Source organism: Tigriopus californicus, chromosome 2 (genome assembly GCF_007210705.1).
Source record: "Tigriopus californicus strain San Diego chromosome 2, Tcal_SD_v2.1, whole genome shotgun sequence".
NCBI classification, from domain to species: domain Eukaryota; kingdom Metazoa; phylum Arthropoda; class Copepoda; order Harpacticoida; family Harpacticidae; genus Tigriopus; species Tigriopus californicus.
In genome coordinates this window covers 3,673,315-3,695,895 of record NC_081441.1, presented here as the reverse complement: position 1 = coordinate 3,695,895, position 22,581 = coordinate 3,673,315, and the positions used below count along the sequence as shown (strand labels likewise).

General features: G+C 42.8%; 1 protein-coding gene across 1 annotated transcript in view; it reads right to left on the bottom strand.

The window, feature by feature from the left end:
• The window catches only part of LOC131892607 (uncharacterized), a 34,376-nt gene extending 18,328 nt beyond the window's left edge, over nucleotides 1-16,048 (bottom strand). The window contains exons 1-2 of the mRNA XM_059242425.1: nucleotides 15,581-16,048; nucleotides 1,268-1,515 (exon numbers count right to left, since the gene is read on the bottom strand). Of these exons, the coding sequence (XP_059098408.1) occupies nucleotides 1,268-1,515; nucleotides 15,581-15,692 (360 nt within the window). The 5' untranslated portion in view covers nucleotides 15,693-16,048. The remainder of the gene's footprint in view (nucleotides 1-1,267; nucleotides 1,516-15,580) is intronic.
• Between the last annotated feature and the right edge of the window lie 6,533 nt (nucleotides 16,049-22,581).

Below are 22,581 nucleotides of genomic sequence, written 5' to 3'. Positions count from 1 at the left end.
AAAAGAATGAAAGACTAATTTTGTTTTGCCTGCCAAAAATAACAAAAATCCAACAAACCAGAAAACCCGACAATTCAAAACAGGCTCTGTACCAACACTGTCTCCAACTCGGTCGTGTTCTCTGGAAGCTCCTCTTTCCAAAAAACTTCCAGTCCAGTCTCGAAAACAGACTTGAAACAGCTATTTTTGAGAATTTTACACGTATCTCCTCAAACAACCACCCAGCCCCAAATTGAGATATGAAAATTGAATGAAAACTGAATACTCATAGACACCCGGGGATCTGATACCGTCTCTATGAAAGGTGATTGCCAGCTGCTCCTTTCATTACTACTTTTCGTATGTCTCTCCATGTTGTCATTGAATGAATCCTTACAACATCCGGAAATTGTCACTGTTCTCAACACCAAATTCCTCTTCAAAAAATATCTCGAGGAGGGGGTGCTTCAGCTTGACCAGTTTCCAGTTTCAGTCCGAGGGTGAAACGGGCTTCCTTTAGCCAGCTATTTAATCCATGTCTCCATGGGTTGGCGCCTGCTTTTATTTTCCCTTCCATCAATCAAAGCGTTTCAAACGAATCTTCAGCACGACTTGGAAATAACACCACCTAAACATGAAACGATCCCACCGAAAACCGAATTAAAACCAGATACGATTGCGATTAGAGACACGTGAGAACTATTTCAAAGCAATTTGACGAGGTTTCGATCACATATCCGGCATGTCTAACGTTTGATTTGCACTAAAAACAGCGAGCCGACCTCCCAAGGAATGACATGAAAACACATGTGGTTGAATAAAAGCAAGTCGTTCGATAGAGAGAAAGAGAGAGAGAGAGAGAGATTAAACGAGCTTACTTAGCCTAAAAGCTGCCAAATATTCAACTTTTAATCCCGGCCAGGCCAGGTTGGATTCATTAGCCATCTCAAAGGGTATGGCTTCATGACTTGATGGGATATCGATTACTCGCTACATCGAGTGGTCACGGAGCAGAAATTATACAACCAAGCACGGTCATCGACTGGACATTGCTGGACTTCATGGCGAGATTGGATGGATTAGCCTGTGAGGGCTCTTTGTTTATGCGAGCTCCTAATCCTTGAAATTTGATCGCGGACCTGAATTCCAATGGGAGTACGTCAACAAGGATTATCATTAGCAAAGCCGGTATCGGATTGGGCCAAGAGGTTGACTTAAGGAATTATTCATTGGGCTACAGGATGATGATGATGCCGATGACATCACAAATCCTTGGTGTGATTCTTACCTGGTGAAAGGATGTGTCGTTAGGCCATGGCAAATGAACGACTCGAGGCCGGGGTTGGCAATGAACCTTGGATTGGAGGGCCTCCATCTCATGATCATCGGTGCACGAAATGGGTGGCAAATACGAGCGTTTTTCCACTTTGTGAGCCAGGGGCTCGGGTTCGCTACAGAGTCCCATCTCACTGGACTCGTGTAAACTGATACCCATGAGGTCTGGTGGGAGGATGCCGTGAGTCGGCGACGACGTGCCTACAAAAAGAGGGACAAAAAATTGGGGAAAAAGTTCGGATATTGGAAAAGTAACTTATGGAAAGAACTACATTTTGTTAATCTCAGGTGACAGTTTACATTGCGGGATGTTTATTCAAAGATTCCAATCTCGAGGAACAAGAACACATGGGCTGGAAAACTTTTCCTTTGAATTAGACCAAAGACAGTTGGTAATTTCCGTGAATGCATCAGAACCTGAATGCCATTGTTTTTGAATGCAACTCTCTTTACCTCATTTGAGAGGCGTTCATCCCATAATGCTTATTTAATGCAATATTCCAAAGGACTTGGTTGGTTTCCAAAAAATCTAAGGAAATATGCATAGAATAGCTCGTTCAGGTTTACAAAGTTATTGAATGAAAAAGTCTCTCAAAATCCATATTCCCTAACTTTGTTGTCATTGCTTCAGAAAGGCAACTGGCGTAAACTGAGCTGCAATTTTCAAACTTTGCTTCTTATTCTTGCAAAAGTAAGCATCAAGCGACCGCTAACAACAACAACAACACAGCCAAGAGGTTTGAGAAGGAAGAGCTGTCTCATATTCTAATAAATGATCTCCGATGGGTATACAATGATCAGTGGGTGGCCACTGAGAGAGCAGGAAACGAGGGTGACTGAGGGAGGGGAGAGTGGCACCTCCTTGGATGATGAGTATATTTCGGTGTCAAGACAGCATTCCGTTCGAAACTGGGACGCAAATCAATGACGGGTGGCGCAATTCAGGTCGGCAATACTTCTAGAAAGCTTTCGTTCGATTTGAATCGAGCATTATGAGCCAAGCATTGAAGTAGTATTTGCCGATTGGAGTTTCAACAACACGAGGAGTACCGGAAGTTCTTCGGTTTCAAACGAAGATAAATCAGCCCCAAGACGACCAAAAGAGGGGAGGGAGGGAATAGACTGAGGAGTGTTCCCAAGGGAGGACTCGGATCACTTTCCCACATTTGAATGGACAAGCCCAATCGTGTGTGGTGTGAATAATGACGTGACGTTGGCGAAAAGAAGACTCTTGGCGAAGGATTGAGATACTGATTAATTCTCAAGGCGAAATGTTCGTCTCGACCTTGTAACTTGGGCGATTGTTTCCCTTCTGCTTTGTTTCAGTTGCAAAGGGTTCTTGGGTGAAGTTCATTAAGTTTGGCAAGGCCATTGTCGAATGCTAAAATTCCTGATCTGGGCTGACAATCACGCGCAACAAATCCACTCTCAAACCCGATTGTCCATGAGTTTGTGGGTTAAAAGCGGATTTGCAGCTTCGCAGGTTCCTCGTCCTCGATGTCATCACGGACAGAAGTTGAAAAAGACATATCTGAAGTTCTCAAAACGTGTATCCATCCGAATCCAAATGACTGGAAATGAAAACAAAGCTGAGGGTTCCAACAAGATGTCACTGATATCTACTTTTTTCACGCACATTTTGCAAACTCTAAACGTGTGGCTCGGTTCACATTTTGTGTGATCAATTTGATTGGGAATATAAATCTCAAATTATCAGTAGTGACACTGATTGATTTCTTTCACTCAACCACCAACCCTGGCAAATATTGTTTTTTTTTTACAAGTCTTTCTCTTTTTGTTGGCCTCCAGGTTGACTCGATCCTAACGGTAAAACTTGAAGAAAGATGTACAAAATGTCATCTCACGTCCTCCCACTTGAGCTTTTAGAGTTTCCGTTGGCAATTGTAGTAGAAACACCCATATTTGCAATGAGTTCTCACACCTTCGTACATTGGGCAAAGACATTCTCAAAGGGGTCTGAAGTTGAGCGACTGCTTCGAATGCTTTGACAATCGTCATTGCTATCGCTTCAAATTGGGTGTGTGTGACTTAGTTGTTTCTCGTGGCCAACAAACAAGGCTCAATGCTGACAAATTTCCATCCACCTTATCAATAGTGCACTCAAGTTACAGGGAAACGGACCGCTGAGAATTGTACACATGTGCACGCATGTACAGTACGTACGTACGTACGTACGTACGTACATCTCAGTCAAGTCCAAGTTCTTCTGTAGAGCAGATCTGTGGACTTGTGAATTTTGAAGCACACGGTTGGTAGTGCCTTCTCGACGTCGATAAGCATGATGTAGTTAGATAAGTGACAGAGAGGTGTAGACTGATAACAATGGTTTGGAGAGAGAAATGTCATCCACCTTGGTCATTGATGAACGAAAAAATGCATACGACGAGCCATATTTGGTGAGAGGAGCTCCCGTTTAACGAGCATGAGGCAACCTCTCACTTTTATGTTCTGGCAAACATTCTGGAGCCATGATGGCGCAGAGATGTTTAGCAGGATCTCGTATGCTCAATAACCTGATCGACAGTCTTGTCAATCCACATGCATATACTTAGCACTTTTCGAGCCTCGGGTTCATGAAAAAAAAACCTGATTTCAAGATACCTTCTGCTTTGAAGTCACTGATCAAATTGAGGGTTGAAAGCACCCCCTCCCGTTTTTAATTCATTTTCACTTTATTTTAAAAAAGGCTAGTTTGTCCAACATAAAACCGTGGTAAAACCGACAAACTTGTCAATTGGTAAGAAAAAGAATTTCTGTGAAGTTTCGTGGACGCTTATGTGGCATTTTCGGATAGTTATTCAAGTTATTCAAGCTAAAACTAACCTGCCAGGTCTAGAGTTTAAAAAAGAATATTTAAAATCTGGCACAAATCAGAAGTAAAAAAATGAATTCAGGCCGTGGACCGGCCCATGAAAGGCTGAATTGGCCGGGATTAGTCTACCGGTTCAACCACAGTGATGCCATTTTTTCCTATGAAGCCAAGACATTTCAATGTCAGACCGAACTTGGCCCTCTGTGGCTGGCCGGTACATCTGTACAACTTTCAATTGCATTTGCTGATTAATATATTGGCGTCAAAATCGTCCATTGGCTGACCTCCCTTCACTTACACCCGGATCTACAACTTAGTTCGTCCTTCAAACGTTCATTTGCACAAGGCAACTTGTCATGCCATGAGAGAAATTTGTTAAATCTGCCACTTTTTTGCATTCATTCGCAAATGCGAGTGAAGGGCTGGCTGACTCGAAAGAACAAGGCTATGAAACAGACACACACACACACATTCCCATGCTTGAACCGAAATCTATGACATGAACTCTTGAGCCAATGACCGGCTACTTTACAGTTCTTTATGACCCAAGAATGTGTCCGAGGTACGAGGGCTATTGTTTTGCATATTGTGCGTACGTGGATCAACCTGGGATGTCCAACAAATTACCAAGTTGTAAAACCATGAAGCTCGCTAACGCTAGTCTGGAGCGAGGAATCGAAAGATGTTCACTGTTCGAGACTCAGCTGGGATAAGTTGCAGAATGTGTCTCCTCTAATTGAAGACTTGAATTTCCAGTTCCCTTGTCGGCCACATCATGGACAATCAGTAGGCCGTTGCCACTCATCCCCGCCGACAAATCCGTCTCCATGAGAGTTGGGGGGCCATCCGCCAAGTGGCTGCACACAGATAATGATTTATGAATTGGGAAAATGAACGCCTGTCCTCACTAGCCACCATTTTGGAAAATGCAATGCAAGGTCTCGAATCTTGGTGGAGGAGTGGGGGATGTGTCTAGCTTTTGAGTTCAATGTGAAGACCCCATTAAAGCTTGAATATTCAATCACAGCTCAGGAGAGACAGACTGTCGTCAACTGAGGCCAAAAGACACACCACATACATCAAAGCTTGATTTAGAAGCAATAGAGATCTGGAATCTGGGAAAGCGAGACGAGGTTAAAAACACGACGAATCACCAACCGCCGTCATCCCGGAGTCCCTCTGGTCAAAACATGTCGTTCTCCCATTTTATCGCTTTATCGAGCTGGACAAGTGCATTCCACTAAAAGCATCGCAATCTCTGGTTTAGGCTTCGTAATCTTGAGTTTCCACTCTATGGCCCTTGAATCTACATTTCCCCTTCCCTGGATGGAGCTACTTCGACACGATAGGCTTGTTTCGAACCCTAAGGCTCTCTAATGTTATCTGAACCGAGTAGCCTACGTATTTCGTTGTGCCCCACTATTAAAGAGCTCTAGTCCAAGCCATCAAGCTACAGCAAGTCAGGGGAAAGGTAAACTTTGCTTTGAGACTTCCGTAAATCAACGTTGATTGCCCGGGGATGTTTCTTTCCTGCGCTGATGACAATTTTTCAAATTCCCCCCTTCTTATTGCCATGATAAAGCGGAGCCGGACTTTTTTGGCCAAGTTTATTTTACCTGTTCCCACTTCCAAGTGGATTAAATGGGATCACGCTTGAAATAGAGAGAGAAGGAGACAGAGGTGAGTGAGCTGATCATTCGGAATTTCTCTCTCCTTTTTGCTCTTTCCATTGGATTGGATGGATCCAACAAAACGATAGAGGCCGAGGAACGTTGTGGAAAAAGTAGCATAATTCTTAAATCGACTCAAGGCCGTTAAAAATGGATGCCAAGGCATTTCAGCAAATTCCGCAAGCCATGAACATTCCAAGAGCGCTAGTTTTGTTTGGCAGCTGATATTTCCAAAGGAGGGAGAAATTAATTGTTTCAACTGAGAACAATGGTGTAGAGACAACGCAAGGCGAACAGAGGCATTAAGATAGCTAAATATCGTGCTACACAGGAATTTCAAGTTCGGCATAAATGCCCTCGTTTACTTGAACGAGCGTGGCGAATCCCCAATTTCATGCCTTGAAAGGTGTGAAGTCGAGAGTTTTGGTGCATTGCAAAATTCTTCCTTTCGGCACCCTGAATGAAGCTCACCGACGCGAAGGGCGAATCACATTTGTGGGTAAATGCTCGTTGTTGAAGAGTGTTTTAAGGGAATGCCCACCACTTTGGGATTTGGCGTTGAACTGACATTTTAATCTCCATCCAATTCTAAGCTGGAAATTATGGCCCTTCAGAAGCGCAAAGCAATCAAGACTGCTGAAAGTTGCCCAACCCACCAAACATGTAAGGGTTCAAATGAATATCGCTTAATTTATGGAAAAAACGGTACCTTCGAGCCAAGATCATACATGATGAGCAATATTGTCCGTTACAACACTCAGCTGGACATTTTCTATTCGGGTTGGGACTGTTGGTATTTCCAAAGACAGAACAAAGACATCTCTTGAAGAGAGAATAGCTCGAGGAAAAAATGGTTTATGGCTGGACACACCTCGTAAATCGGATGCCCAATCCTCCCTCCACCTCCAGAGCGACCAGAGTGACCACACGACCAGACGACAAGACAACCATCTAGAGGACCAAGTCAAACTTGATGAAGAATTTGGACTGAGAAAGTCACACATTTATGGCTTATTTAGATCTGGTCAAACCTCCATCACCCCGAAAACGCCACTCAGCTCGTCAAGCTCTCAAATCGAAAAAAGTGGCTATTTACTCGCTGGGTTTCGACTCCAAAATAGAGACTTTGGAAGGCTAAGTGGTTCATTGGGCAAAGCAAGGGTTGATGCCTTTCTTGACAACATGAGATATGAAGGCATTCCAAGACGTCAAAAGTTGCGCCGACGGCGAACATGGCTAAATGAAGCAGTATTTTACTTGGCAGGGGGCGAAGGTGAATCTCGATTGGGCGTGGAGATCCGACTTGAAGACAATAATGGGCTGTCAAAATAATCCTAATGATATCAGGATTTATCGTTCATACCTTCTCTCGCCATAAAACCGTTTGAGGGCGAAGGATTTTCGGCATGAAAACTCATCCACCCACCCGCAATGCGGTTTCAATGCGGCCGGTGGGAAAGGATTAAAGACTGGAAACTTAAACAAACAACAATGGTGGCAATGGGCTCAGATGATTTCCACCCATTGTTTGAAGTGGGAAGCTTTGATCACGTTTTCCACAAGCAATCTCATATTTTTGCCACCGAGCACGTGTTGTTTCGCTCTCGCTTCTATATACATGCGTATTTATCTAGTATGTAGTAGATATTATCCGGCCAATAATTCAATGAGACGCGAGTCACGCGACTATGGGCGGTCATGATTTCATTTACATACTACATTGTTGGCTGGGTTAAATGAACGTGGATGTTCCAGAACTCCATAGGCAGAAAAGTTGTCAATATATTCTGGGCATATCCGATGTCAACAGATCAAAACTAAGCTCCCTGTCACAATCTGTCATCTGTGGCGTAGGAAAAACAAAGGAAGTTCGGCGATCTCCACAACTTCAGAACGTGTTTCGATGATGACTTGCTTCGTGAAGGTGTGCTTGTTTAGCACAATAATTCCCATGGATCTCGTATTTTGAAGACTTGCGTACACCCAAACAGAGCTTGACATTCAGGTTTTGGCATACGAATCACATACTATTAGAATCCAAGAATGGGACATGCATGACACACGAACCGTCAAAGTTTTGATATTTTTTTCCATGTTTTCGAAACAGAAAAAAACACCTGAGAGCTTTACCTGGAAAGCTAGGTCAACAATGTTCAGAGCCAAGGGTGGAAGAAAATCCATGTATCCACAAAATGTTCAGAGAAAAAATATCTTACCACAAAAGCATGATCAAGCTAATACCCTCTGTAGGAAACGTCGTCTTCCACAGACTTGAACAGTGTACCTGGGTCCGTTACACCCCTTCTTCACCTCCTCCTCCTCCTCCTCCTCACCCCCATCCCAACGACCGAGTTCGAACTGGCTCGCACACAAACAGACAAATTGAATTCCTATCCCTTTAGATTTCGAGGTAAACCCGCTCTCCCTAGAGCTCAACCCTGGATTGTATGCCCCCGCAAAGCAGTAAATAATTAAAGGGGAGAATTTATCTGCTCTCCGTGATTGGGATTGGAAAATGTAATTTGAATTCCAAGGAAGAAGAGCTCGTGCTTGGAGAATGGAATCAATTTCCGCCGCAGGTTTGCCGGTTTCATCCCCTCTTTTTCATCACTTGTTCAAGTTCGATGGACAACCGTAGTTGAGTGACACATCCGACTTATCAAATGGAGAAGACAAATGTCAGTGGGGAGTCGACGTAGTGGCTGTCTCATCTTTCAGAAGTTCTCGGCTTTTTCACTCCCCAAACGACATCCACGTGTTTCATTTGCGCGAGATAAATCAGCGAGCAATGCCTCCTTCGTCGGTACGGCCAAGGCGGATGTCACTCCCCAAACGACATCCACGTGTTTCATTTGCGCGAGATAAATCAGCGAGCAATGCCTCCTTCGTCGTCAACATCGAACCTCTCGATCTCGACTCGAGCGGACCGCATTTTGGCAATGGCCTCTTCATTCCCTACTTTTTGACTGCCCTTTCAAGTTAAAGCGCTCTTGGCCAAAAGGATATGTTGCATACGCGATGTCTTCGTTGGAAATATATATATTATGTAGTTCTCGGTTGCAGATATGGAAAGGATCCAAAAGATCAAGAAGCAAAGCCCAACATCATCATGGAATACTTTTGCATCGGACTGGTTTGATATCACCACTGGTTGTCATGTTTCAAGGTGAAACACACTGGTATATGAAATTTGGAGCTATTTTTTGGCTTAATTCAAAAAGACCAATCGCAGCACTGGCCTAAACAGACTGACGGAAAAATCTCAAGACGTACACACTAATCTAACTTGATGTTGAGGTTTTTCTTGCAAGGAATCGTTTCAAAAACTAAGTCTCTCATGATGATATTAAGGGTCTGTCCGAGGGTTTTGGTATTCTCTTGATATTGCGCTTTAGACCACAGTTCTGCAACATGACAGAGCTCTTGTCTGTGGCGTTGATGTTATCGGAAATTCACGGATTTTGAAGACTTTTTCTCTCTTCAAAGTCGGAGATTAAAAGACTCTGGTAGGGATGGAGGGTAATGCTCTTCTAGCATTCATCTCTCTTACGTTTTCTTCACTCTCGTGAAAAATGCCAAACATTTTACTCATTTGTCTCTTGATTGAATTCCTAAGATCTCTCCCAATTCGCAACAGAATCGAAGGATCATAAATTTCAAATCAGTCGTTGGTGGATGGTTCAATTTTTGAAGGACTATAGCTATTTTTAAAAAGTGTTTAGCCTAGCTTCCAAAATGTTAGGCGTTAAAATGACCCCCAAGATCTTCAAAGTTGATTAGACTGCTTTTGGAAGTTTGCTAGGCAATTAAACTTCCACGAGAGATCCAAATTTGGTCAGGTCGATTTATTGGGAATCCGTCTTTTTCTCAAACAGACGCGACAATTAGTCCGAGTAGAAAAAAAGCATGGGGACGCAGAAACGAGAAAAATAGTGATAAATTCAAATAAATTCAAAGAAATATGTCAAGGCCAATCATTTCACTTTCGCCTGAGTCCATGTCAAAAAAGGAATAAAGCTTCTCTCCATGCAAATGAGCTCCAATTTCGGCCACAATAGCAATGGTGACCACTTGAATCATGTCATCCTTCACAGAGCCCGGGCTGAACTGCAAATGTGAATCATCTGACACATGAAAAGTGAATGAGGACACCCACCACTTGAAATTGGAGACGAATGGGAACGTTCCATTCTTGGAGAAGAAAAAAAAATCATCCCCGCAACTCTTTAGAGAGCTAGAGGGGGAGAATCTTGGCTTGTTTCGTCGTCCCAATGCTGGAGCGCTCTCCCTTGGACCCCATTCTCCACAGGCAACAGCTGAGACTGCAGGAGAATGGGAAACTTTGTCCATGATTTTCGTTTATGGATCAATGCCAAGGGTTAGAATTACCAACCTCTTTGGAGGCTTCAGGAGATTTCCCCTGTCAAATTGCTCAAGACTTCAAAAAGTTCTGCCTTAAGAGGGAAATCATCACACTCGTTTTTGGTGATATGTTGCTAATAAAACTCCAACAAGAAGCTCATTACTGTGCACTTATTTATCCATTTCCCCCTCGTTGACATAAAAAACTTGTTCTAGATTGGCGGAGAGAATGACGGTCTTGAAGCTCAGACAAGCATGAAGTTCCCAAAAATCTTTAACACAGCATTAATACGGTATAAATCAAGCTACATTTGAAACGCTGATTGATGAAGCGGGGGGGGGGGGGGGGGCTTTTACGTACTTTGCTTACGAATGCCTCTTTTTGTGTGTTTCATTTTGATATTGCAACACTGACCCCTCAAACTATCGTAAGTGCTTCGTAGTTGATAGAGTTCCCGAAATGGATCACCTGAAGCCAAATTGTGTTGCGCCGTTTGGAAAATAACGTACAGTAATTGTCTCCGTTGAAGGGATATTGTCATTAATGAATCTCGTTGCAATGCTCTTTGGTTTTTGTTTTATTCGAAGAATGCCCGAGTTGATTACCTCCAAGCACCAATTATGGCGTGAAATTGTCTCTCCAATTCCCTGCGAAGAGTCCGGATTCATTCCAGACACGTAACGCTCATAAAGTTCTCATCAAGAGATATCTCGTTTGATTCGCATTCCCCGACAATGAAGATTCATCTGGACTTCTTGGCCACAAATCAGGCTCGATTCTCCCTGTCGTCCACGTGTTCAATACGAGTTGTACCTATTTGTACTTGGAAATAAACCTACTTCTTCTTCCAAGTGATTTCTGCATTTCTTTTATGGCCAGAGGACTAATGGTATTGGTTTGCATAATATCTCGATTATGACCAACATGGACGTAATGAAGTCTTCCTTTTTCGCAAGACTTGGACAGGAAGCAATCCATCTACAGTGCAGGTGACCGCTTAACTACGAGAAAACTATCTTTCCAACCCATCTCCGACGCTCATTACACGAAATTCCATTCATGCTGATTGCTCTCAAAACCATTCGATTTGAATAAAATACTCCCAAGATTCTCCAGTTTTTATCGCCCACATTATTTAAGCCTCATTTTCACGGCTCTCACCTACGTTCGTACGTAGCAATATGTACATATGTAGTGGCAATACGACGAGGAATCAATGTGGAATGGGCCATAGCGATCCATGCTTATTTAACGCTCCAGCTTCGAGAGATGAACTGTTTCATTCGGAATGTTTTTGCTCGAGATGTTTGTACAGATGCTTCACGCCTCCTCACAAGTTCACAGCGACGTCTTCGAATCCTGGATCAAGTGGGCACAGACCCAACACTCGGCGGAGATGTAGATCGGTTCATGAGGGAAATAGTAGACTGTCTGTGAATAGCATACCTACGCGTAGGCTCATCCTTACAAACACACACGTGGTCAGTGGCAGGCGGCTAATTCATTCCGAGTTTGGCCTACTTTCCACACACTTTTTGGTCTTCATGACTTCTGAATGACGAGATGGATCAGAACGAATCAAACCTCAACAAGCCAGACAACCAAGTTCAACATGGTACAGCTGGTCCAATGCGGTTTATCCCGCCCCTAGGTTATAAAAGAGAGTGATCGCCATAATTATGAATTTTTCAAAATCCCTTCACAATGGCTTGGAAGGAAATGTTAAGTGGCAGATGCTCAACGATCGATTGACAGGGGGAGGATGGTTGGAGGGCTCATCCCATGGATTCCCTGATCGGTATGATTTTCAGTAGTGGGTGGTTAGCTTGTGATGATGTGGAGGCTCCCCCTCCACTACATATTTGACACCTCCTTTAGCCATGGCCATCAAATAAAACCGAATCGCTCTCGTCCAACTTTGTCTTATTCAAAGTAGGAGAGAAATATGAAACTTACAATGGGCTTTATTCAGCAGCCGATTCGTCACAATGTGTGCTCTAGCGGTCAAAATCCGAAACACTGTTGATTCGACCAACATAGATTCCAGCCCTCGGAATAGCTGTTCAATTTTACACGATCAGCGAAAATAACCCTTGAAATATGAGGCGGCGCAACATTGAAACTGGTTTGAAGACAAAAAAGTCGCGAACTATCAGGATTTTCGTTCCTTATCGTTCTATATTAGGCAATGTGGGTGTTCTGAGAGTAGAGAATGGAGGAACGAATCTATCCTAGCCAGGCAAGACAGGCTTTAATTTTCGGGGAAGCTTTAATTTCGCTCCCGTCGTCAAACGAGTTCTCGACCATCAGATGATGACAGTTGGGATCATTGCAAAAAAACACAAAACAAGAAAACGAATAGCATCGACATATATGAAACTAATATCCGATTCTTAACGACCAGTAACAAACCCAGATCTGTCCGACAAACTCGTGAGGACAAATCGGTGGGCCCAACAAACTGACCATATATTCTCGTTCAAAATCAACAACACTCATTCGTCTACGTCAGCCGTCAAATCGAAATCTTTGCTCTAGGAGCACTTTCAAGAACAGCCAGACTTAATGATGACCGGAGTAAAAACAATAATCCATTTTGAGCCCTTTTAACAAAATAAATAGTTGTTGAGTAATATAACATTTTTCGTCAAAATCTGATCGATAATGAGTAGTATGACGTGTATTCGACAATATTAATGGATTCAAAAGGCGAACGAAACACTTGATATTTGCAATATCACTTTCGGTTGTCCTTCAATTACTAGTCCTTGGACCATGAACTTGGCCGCTAATTTTGGAGCTTGCCATTATCATCCTCCATAACGTACCCGACAAATGCATCCCGTTCGATCATCTGCGTCCATTCCACAATATACTTACAAAAGCGCCCTTGGGCTGTTTCGGGTAAGCTACTCTCCCCATGAATAAGAGTGATTTGAGCCTAACCAATGAATACAGGAAGTGTAGGAGTACCTACTTGTCGTCGTAGGTAGGTAATACTTGCAGCAATGAGAGGGGGGGGGGTCTGTCAAGGTCGTCTCTTTGGAAAAGGACCATCGGAAAAACTGGAGGGTGCTCGTGTAGTCGTTTGCGGCACATTAAGCCTCATTCAGTGTCGTCGAGCAGGACCATTGCTATTCAAATGACGATCTGGGCGATTTCCCTGTCCAACTGGTGCTTGGTGACTGTCGATTTTCAACTGGCCCCAGATTACCATTCGGACAGTTAAGTATTAGTGGGTGTTCGATGAGGTGTCGGGACACATTAGGCAAAGATTTAACCACTTCAACAATTTGCCTAATGAGGCGAGGCAGGCCGTGATCAATGTGCACCCATGAATAACTAACTCTCTCGTCCATCCTGCCAAATATCCGCCGGATTGTGGAAATAAATTACATGCAAATTGCAGGATGCATACTCATACTTTTTTGCACTTGCCAAAATGTTCCATGCATATTTTTAGGTCTGTGGTCCGTCGATGGTCGGCTCCAGATTGGTTGGAGGGCTATTAGTGGAAGTAGTCGTGGTACTTCTTGAAATAACTCTACTGAGTCTGAATTGCTTTATTTGGCTGAACCAACCAACCTACCTACCTACCTACCTAGCCACCCACCAACCAACCACGAGACCAAATGTTGGTCGTAAACCGGGAGAAGTGACTCTTTATTAGTGGGTATTTCTTGAGAACACAAACCCGCCTAATCAGGTGGGCATGATTGCATTTTACAATGCAAAACGAGAATAGCTGGTTGTTGTTGTTGCTGGTGTTGGTCGGTTTCCTTTTATTGAATCCATTCACTGGCAAACAAGCTATTCAAACAGGACGAATACTACTGTTTTGTCAATGGCTCCAAGTTACCAAAGTGGCAGCACGTTAGATCGACCTTTTCAAACCAGTTGCAGGGTTGATACAGGAATTATCACATGGATCTTGGAAACGTTTCATCGGACATTTCAACCATTAACAGTGCTTTTCGGCGAGCTGATGGTAGTTCAAACATTTTCGAGTGACACTGAGTATACAAGTTGGACAGCATGATAAAACGTTGGAGGGCGCTAGAATAAGAATTATTATTTTCCTCTCGATCAAAGGCTTGTGCCGCCATGACATGTATCTGTTTTTATCAACACTTGTCAAATAAAAACAGATTAAATGAGAAAATGAAACACTTTAGAGCCACCTACTGATTTTTAAAATGAGAGATTGTTCAGGCATAATTTCTCAAACCTTCTGTGAATCACACTCTTATTTAGTAGTGTCTATAATAGAGAATAATTGTTATTTTGCTACTTTATATATGGAGAAAGGTGGGAATCATAATGGTATTGAAGTCAGATATCCCGAACGTCTCTTGCCTTAAAAGGATTGTCAGGCTTCGTGATGTAAATTTGAGAAACAGTTTAGAGTCGATAGCTTGGGGCGTAACTCCAAGCTATAGTGTCTCTACAAATTTGGGTGCGATTACGGAAAAACCTCCCAAAGTGGGTCTGAGTTGGATAGGGGGACCAACAACGGATGGCCGGGACTTAATTTCTGGTGCCAAAACTAATTGCTCTATATTCGGTCGTGCACCGGTCATCAGGTTGTGTCCCCTCTCTCTCGTTCTCTGTTCAGAGCTGGCTTGACCCTCAAGGACCGACCAAAAACAGAATTCCTTCGGCAATGTCGACGCTCACTGTTCGCTTGGAATGAACAGTGAACCCCCAGCAAAGTTGACTTATTTTGAACAGACTGAAGAAAAAGAAAACGAGGAGTAATCTTCGTTTCCGATAGAGAGATACGTTTGGAGATTTGGCATCTGGTTCAATGAGGATTCATGGGGTAGAAGGAGGGGATCAATGACTCTTAGTACGTAGACAGATCTGCATTCCATCAAACAACGAAATCTGCTCCAGGAATCAAGACATAGCACCAATGTTTGGCACCCAATATACATCCACCACTCGAAATGATGATGCGTCCATGAAAGAAAAACTCAATCTTGGCCCCACAGATCTGGTTCAACCAGTATTCCCACCTCCGCAATCGATTTTAGAGCTTCTGTGACAGATCCCAGAGCAAGTTCCATTACGCTTCAGTTCTTCAATGAAGGGGAAAAAAATCGCCTCTGGATCGCATGGAAGACGGGAATGGTGTTGTTACTTTTTTTCGTGTCGTCCAAATGGAACTCTGAAGTGACGAGCGACGAAGACGGATATCCTTGCTCATCGGGGTTTCAGGTCAAGCGGAGCTAACTCCATTGTCTTTCAACTCAGGGGATATTACGAGGGCTTTTGTCTTGGAAATTGCCGGTCAAAACTCTGGAGCATGCTCATAAGTGCGGGAATACTTGTGAATTCCAAAAACCTCTTTTTCTTTCAATTACAGACGGGATCATAAAACAATGGACGGGGGCTTACCGTGAGTGTCTTTCCGATGCCGTTTCTGGGCATGGTGATGGTTTCGTTTGGAGTGAGTAACCTCACAGAGACTCAGACAAAGGCCGATCACAAGCACACACTTGGACCACATGTCAGTCTTAATTTTAGAAACTGCTGGCAACACAAGATCGGGTCATGGAGATTGGATATCTTGGCATCTTTTTTAGAGCATTCCCTCACTACACACTTGTCCGGGGCGAAATCACATGTTGTGTCATGAGCCCCATTGAAATGTCGTAAATTTCATTTACAAAACACCAACACTCACACCATTAAGTCAGTCTCTCATCCGGGGACGATTTCGCTCATTTTAACTCGATATCAGACGACACAACCGTCAAAAACTAGAAATTCACGACTCTCGGGTCGGAGATTGGATGGGTTTGATGTGCTAGAGACGACTCGAACAAGCGGACTGGAGAGCGTTCGCAGAAGAAGTTGCGTGGTTTCTGACGGAGAACGGCGAGCGCCCAGGCATTTGGCGCGCTCTCTTGTCAAGTAATCCGAAGAATAATCCTTTCTTGGCTACTACGTTACTGACTACTCAGCGAAGAGCCAAGCAAGGCCAAGTCGAAAAATAATCTCGGGAAGTTGTGGAAATGTTCAAGCTCTGTTGGCTTGTGGCTTATCTCTTAAATGGTAATAAGGCGTTGCTATATTTGGAAGTGAATTTGTTTTGGAATCCAATTAATTGAAGGGTTCGGGGAGAGGCAGAGGCGGAGGGCCGAGACAAAAGCATCCAAATTTGTTGTAACATGAGATGATGGTCAGTTATAGAAGGGTTGAAAGGACATCATGGCATTGATCCTTAAAACTCGACAATTCGAAAACACATTCTTCTGTGAGTGTCAAAAAGGTCTTTGATAACCAAGCTTTCCCACATGCTTAGAGCAATAGTGTGACACTAGTACTAGATGATGCCAAAACTGAATCAAAGATGTTCATCTAAATACTCAGTGACTCAGCAATTTGGTTTCAAAGAACCCCCCCAAAAAATTCCTGCCTAGTGCTCCTGGTGTCCCTCATTGTCCGCTATTGCCCATTGTTAACAGACCTGTCAAAGCTGATTCAAAGGCGCAAGACCCACATTATGAGATCAATAAAATGAAATTGGATGTCATCAACCCCATTTAAGAGCCCTTAACACCCCTCTCCCTCGGGCGTTTTTTAGAGCCTCCAATTCTTGGAATGTCCAACGTGTTTTGATTTTGGAACGTATTTGACATTTTCTCTATTCAACATGCCTCCATTCCTCCAATAAGATCAGAGGCTTCATATAGGGCTGAATGCAAGTGAGTATGAAGGAGAGGATTGAGTTTGCTAATCCTTTAACTGAAGCAAGCTTGCACACTGATGGTTTGGCATGTCGTGACATGACATGGCAAAAGGTTTGATGTTATCTTGAATTGATCAGCAAACATATCATCCACGAACAAAACTACCATGACTAGTTCATTGCAACCCTTCGTTTTATCCCTGGCCAGTTCCGTATCAACTGTATGACGGAAAAGATGTTTCTCTTTCCTGGGCAAGCCTGATACGCCATTAAAAATGCATCTTACAAATGGCCGGTTTTGTTGTAGAGACCGAGCCTTCCACGCGAGCCAATGCTCAGTGTCTGGTATGAATCCGATGTCCAGAACAAACGTAATTTGTCAGAGATCCGAGAGATGTGAGTTCATGATGCCACAACTTGCCTAAGTCAATACTAGCGACAAAAGGCTCAAATCAAAATTGTAGACAGATAAATTGGATTTAGAGTTAGAACAACAAAGAGGGGATTTGGCTGCTATGCAAATACGACCCGGGTGAGCCGACTGCTCTCTTCCATGATGACGATGAACCACAGGGACCAGAATGGAGAATGCACGAATACGTCCTATATGAGTGTACATTGTCGACCCACATTGGAGCCGGCAATTGTCGCTGACTACCACTTAAGAACTGGTTATTCCCACTATTCAAAGAGCAGGAGTAAATCTTCCAAGGTGCAATTTTTTCATCATTGCGAGATGCACGTCGTCTCCATTGGCACACCCCGCTCACGACGATCGCAATATTTCATAAATCTCTTGAAACAGAAATCGAGTGCTGGATTTTGCAAGACCGCACACGCACATAAACCACCTCCCATCTCTGCTTCCTTCCAACCATTGCATGCTCAAAGTGATTATATTTATTTTCTTTATGATATGGGTGTGCATTAATCAGTTCACCAACAATATCCACGGTACCTTTGAACTCAAATCGTCATAAATTTCTTGCATACAATTATGGCGATGTCTTAGCATTTGTGTCTAGGCGAATGCATAAAGACACGTGCAAGAAAAAGAAACCTCAACAATTACATGGTGCATTGTTGATTTTGTGTAAAACTGTTGTTTATTTCGATGCTTCTAGAATACCAAAATTCACAAATACATTGGTACATCATTTGTCCGCTATGGAAAAAAAATATCTATTCAGTGCGTCCTCAAATGGGTGAAAGCTTAGGTGGCATTTTGCAGTGATTGAACTGAGGCTAGACACGCCCCTTGATCACTTTGCCTCTCTGCAGCTAGTTGTACCGTTGTTTCCAAAGTGAGCATTGTGTTCGAAATCTAAAATTGGTGAGCTGTTGTTGGGCTTTGGTCTGGCTTCGAGCGACACAATGGATGAGTAAATGGGGATTCCATTATTCAATGACAGGGTTGGAATATCAAGCATTAGCCATGCCTGCCTCACCTCTCAGATGTGTAAAAAGGACCCTGATGATGCCAAATCATAGGGTGGAACAAGATACGGAAAAGAATTAGAAGGAATTAGAAAATCCCTTGGATCTAAAGTGAGTAGTCCGCATTTTTCCCGAGCGCATTATTCCTTTTCTGGAATCTGAATTCTCAGTTAGGGTTGGATTCTCATCCAGGATTGGGGGCTCCCGATGAAGACAATAGCTCAGTACGTCACCAAGATTCAAGAGCACAAGCTTGGTCAAGGGCCGGTGGTAAATAGTTGATATTGGTACCGAATTTCGTGTTTCTTATGACTGGACGGATCGTGGAGGGAATGAAGGAGGTGTTCAAGGTGGCAACATTGGGCCATTGGAGATTTTTGGACATTTTATTGACATTTGGCGCCAATTAGTCTGAAGCTCAATTCGTGTCATAAACCGTGAATTGAAAATGAAGAACTCTTCATTCATGCTCGTTGAAGCTCTCCATGATCAGCTCGCATAATAACATTGAATTTTATCTTGCAATGTATCGCCTCTTGATGATTTGTTTCGCAAATTTATTGGAAAACTGTGGCGCCGAAATACTAGGCGTCGTAGGACTAAGATCGATGGGTTCCACTCCTAACAAAAGATTCGGAGTTATTCAGGTGGACGTTTCACGGAAGCGACCGATGCCGGTCTTTTGTTTCATGGCTGACTAATTTTGCTCCTTCCTTTGGACAACCTGACCTCAATCGTCCAATCCACTCATTACTATACTGGTCGAACTGTCTGTCAATGAACAATGAAATCAAAAAGCCGCCCCACAAAGACAATCCGAAAAAGGAAAACCATAAATTGCAGACAATATCTGTGTGGGATCGATGGTCCCGATTGAAATGATATTTAGCATTTAAAGATATGAAATAGAGGAAATTTGGTGATATTCAACCTGAGGATATTCTGAATGGGGTTGATTTTAATCCCCATTGATTTTGGGCTAAAACGCATTTTTGCTTTATTAACAAAACGTTAAATTTGAATGCTAATATCTTTCTTGCGAGATATGTACGTACCGTCTCATTGGATATTTTATTTCGCATGTATGTATGCATTTGTTATCACATATCGGCGACTAGGGGCCCATTCTGGGGTTAAGGATGTGCTGAATAATGAAGTAAGATATTTTGCACCTATAACTATCTATTCTAACAAAAAAGCTAGCTCTACTTTCATGACTTAGGAAATGCTTTTTTTGATGGTTTGTTTTGTTTTACTAGCTTCGATTACCCTTTAATTTGAATGGAAGCATTTTCATCATTCTTAGCGCCAGATTATTTCTCATTAAACAAAATGAGATATGTGGTTCTTCCGAGTTTTAGGTGCCCATTGAAGGCAAAAATTCAAAAGTGGCATTTGTGCTCTTTGGAATCGAATAGTATTTCACATTCACGTCCCAAATAAGTATTTCCCACTTGACTCCAAATCAGCATCATGTCGTTTTCGCGTTCGCTTTTCCATGACTTCAAGCTCTCATTGTAGCTCGATCTAAAGTCCCTAAGCTGTCAGAAGCCCGTTTTGAGTTATACTCGTCGCTCAATTCTTCATCGGGGGGAACATTAGCCGGCTCAAGAATATATATTTATGGAAGCTATAGCGGTTTCGTTGAGGATTCCTACAGCTTTGGCTGCCATCGAGGTTTCAGATCATAAATCTTGGATCTGCTGGTCGCGTCTATGTAGTACGTACTCGTACGCGTACCTACATACAGTAAAGACGTAGTATTACTACGTATACTAGCGAGGAAGGATTGCCCAATCAAACGAGGAATTGCGAAATGATGAGACCACCCAACAATAACCTGTTGGTGTCCTCCAAGTATTCTTGATTGTCCTCGTTAAGAGATTTCAAAGTGCCTCTAGCACCCATTTTGTTGTGCCAAATGTAGGAGGGGAACATGCGTAAAAAATGAGAAGAATGTGTATGACATGTTCCAAGACTCGTGAACGAGTGTCAATGTCCACAGATTCATCAATTCACGTGCGGATGCTCAAAGAGAGCAAACACACGAACACCCTGACATTCCGTTCCTATCGCCAGGTATCTTCATAATGCTTTTCGCCCTCTTCCAGTTTTTCAAGTTCATGAAAAGAAACCTCGTTGAAAGGAATGACATCAGAGTTGACCACTTTGACCAGTTATTTACACGACCCTTTTTAAGGTAGATGATTAATCTATCCAACGGCAAACATTGGAAGGAAGACTGGATAAATCAGGGCGGAACAATGATTTTCGTCAGGTGTGCCAGATTGGATCCAAAAAGGTCAAGACGTTCGTTTGATGGATGGCGGGCGAACACAAAAGACAAAACTAACAGTTTTTCTCCAGCAGATTCGTCTCGCTCTCAAGGGGTGGGCAAGGATTTCGTAGACCACCCTTTCGTTCCAGTTCGATCTGTTTTTGAGCTCGTTTGTGGTGGTCGGTCATTCTGCAATCCGTTTGGTTCCTATATCGAAAAACTCACGCGAACGCTTTTATAATCTGATGACAAGACAACAATCTAATAATCATTAGTTAAAGTACTGTGTTGACAGAAAGGTTTGCGAGTAGAAGCACAAAAGAATATTTAGGAAAATTGGGGAAGGGCCGAAAATTTGTCATGCCTAGAGCTCTAGTCATGCCCATAAATTTGCCACTAAACGTCTACCGGATAAACATTCAATACATTGTAGAAGTAGTTTTAAATTTTGAAGCCTACTTTAATTGCATCATGCCACTCGAAAAGGTGTGTGAAAATATGGCACTTAAGATAAAGCAACAAGACTAGCTCGATTAGAATTGAAAATTCAATTTTTTGAAGCGACTTCTAGAAATCGGTAAAACTGCCCCCCCAAAAAGGTAAATTCATATTGTGTGACTTGCAAATCATATTGAATTCATTTGTACACGTATATCTGCCAAATTATCCAAGCGCTTGCACTCAATTTCTAGACAACACGCTTAGTTCCAAAGAACAGAAGCATGAAAAGTGCGCTCTGGAATACTTCTATGCCTATGGTTATGAGTTTATTTCGAGTAATTTCTACTTTGGGTCATCGCGTCCCTCTTGCATACATGAAAAATAAAAGTACATTCTCTGCGAAAATAAGGCATGTTTTTGGTATTGAGTCATCGTGCCTAGTTCCAAGCACTTATTTGACACCTTGCTTGAGACAAGTTTCCCCCTTGTGTTGACAAAAGGGGACCATTTACCCTGACCTGGATCTTTCTCCGCCTAGAAGTTTGGACTTGTTCCACACTACGCAGGTATCATGCGTAGTCCTTTCGTCCTACACACATAGATGCCCCTCATGTGTTCCCCCTCTCAGGTCAATAAGATAAATGAGCCCGAGTGATGGTATCAAAACAGGGTAGAGAGCCTTCAATCATGGCGAGGCCAGAAACGAGGACGAAAACAATGCGCAAGGCATTATTGGCAGGCACAAGGAGAAACTTTCCGATACCCAATAAAAGCCCCAGACTGTTAGACTACGAAGGCCATAATAGATAGATAGCTAAATTGATAAATTAATTTCTCTCGATTCTCTGTGGACAAAATTTTATTGATTTTTGGCTCACTATTTGGAACACCAAATTAGTGTGAGGCGTAACTCGTTCATCATTTTTGTTTCGATCAAGATGGGATATAAGAGCCGTAGCTTTATAAATAGAGTTTTTACAGTTCGGTTCCAGTTTCAAAAACATACAGACAGGCTATTCACGTTGCATAGGCAGGGAGGCAAACAAAAAAAACATTCTTGCTTATCCTTTTTTTTAGGCTACAATCTCTAATTGACTCCCACGTCAAACATGTCTACGTAGCGCATACAACCAAGAAGAAAACAATGCTCTTGAAATGTATCAATGGTGCAAGTCTCATGCTGAAGCAAGTGAAAACACGTATCAGCTGAACTCTTTCGTGACGGCCATTGATAGAAATTAGTATCAATTTCTATCCGAAATTGTGCTATATTTGACTTTTTAAATAAACCGGCCCTTGGAACCTGAACCTGATTACGCCAAATTGATAGCATTTGCTACGGTCAAGCTTTACAACCTATTTGTCGACAAGTTAAAGACGCAATATAAGGGGCTTTTATTTTGAGAAACTGTTTATACCAACGATGGCAAAACCAAGTTTAAAGTAAACCATTTTCTACCACCATTTGCAGCTAGCCTGGAGGTCACAAATGGCTTGTATTGTTTTTTTCATCCAAGACGCCTTCTGGATGGCAAATAAATTCTACCA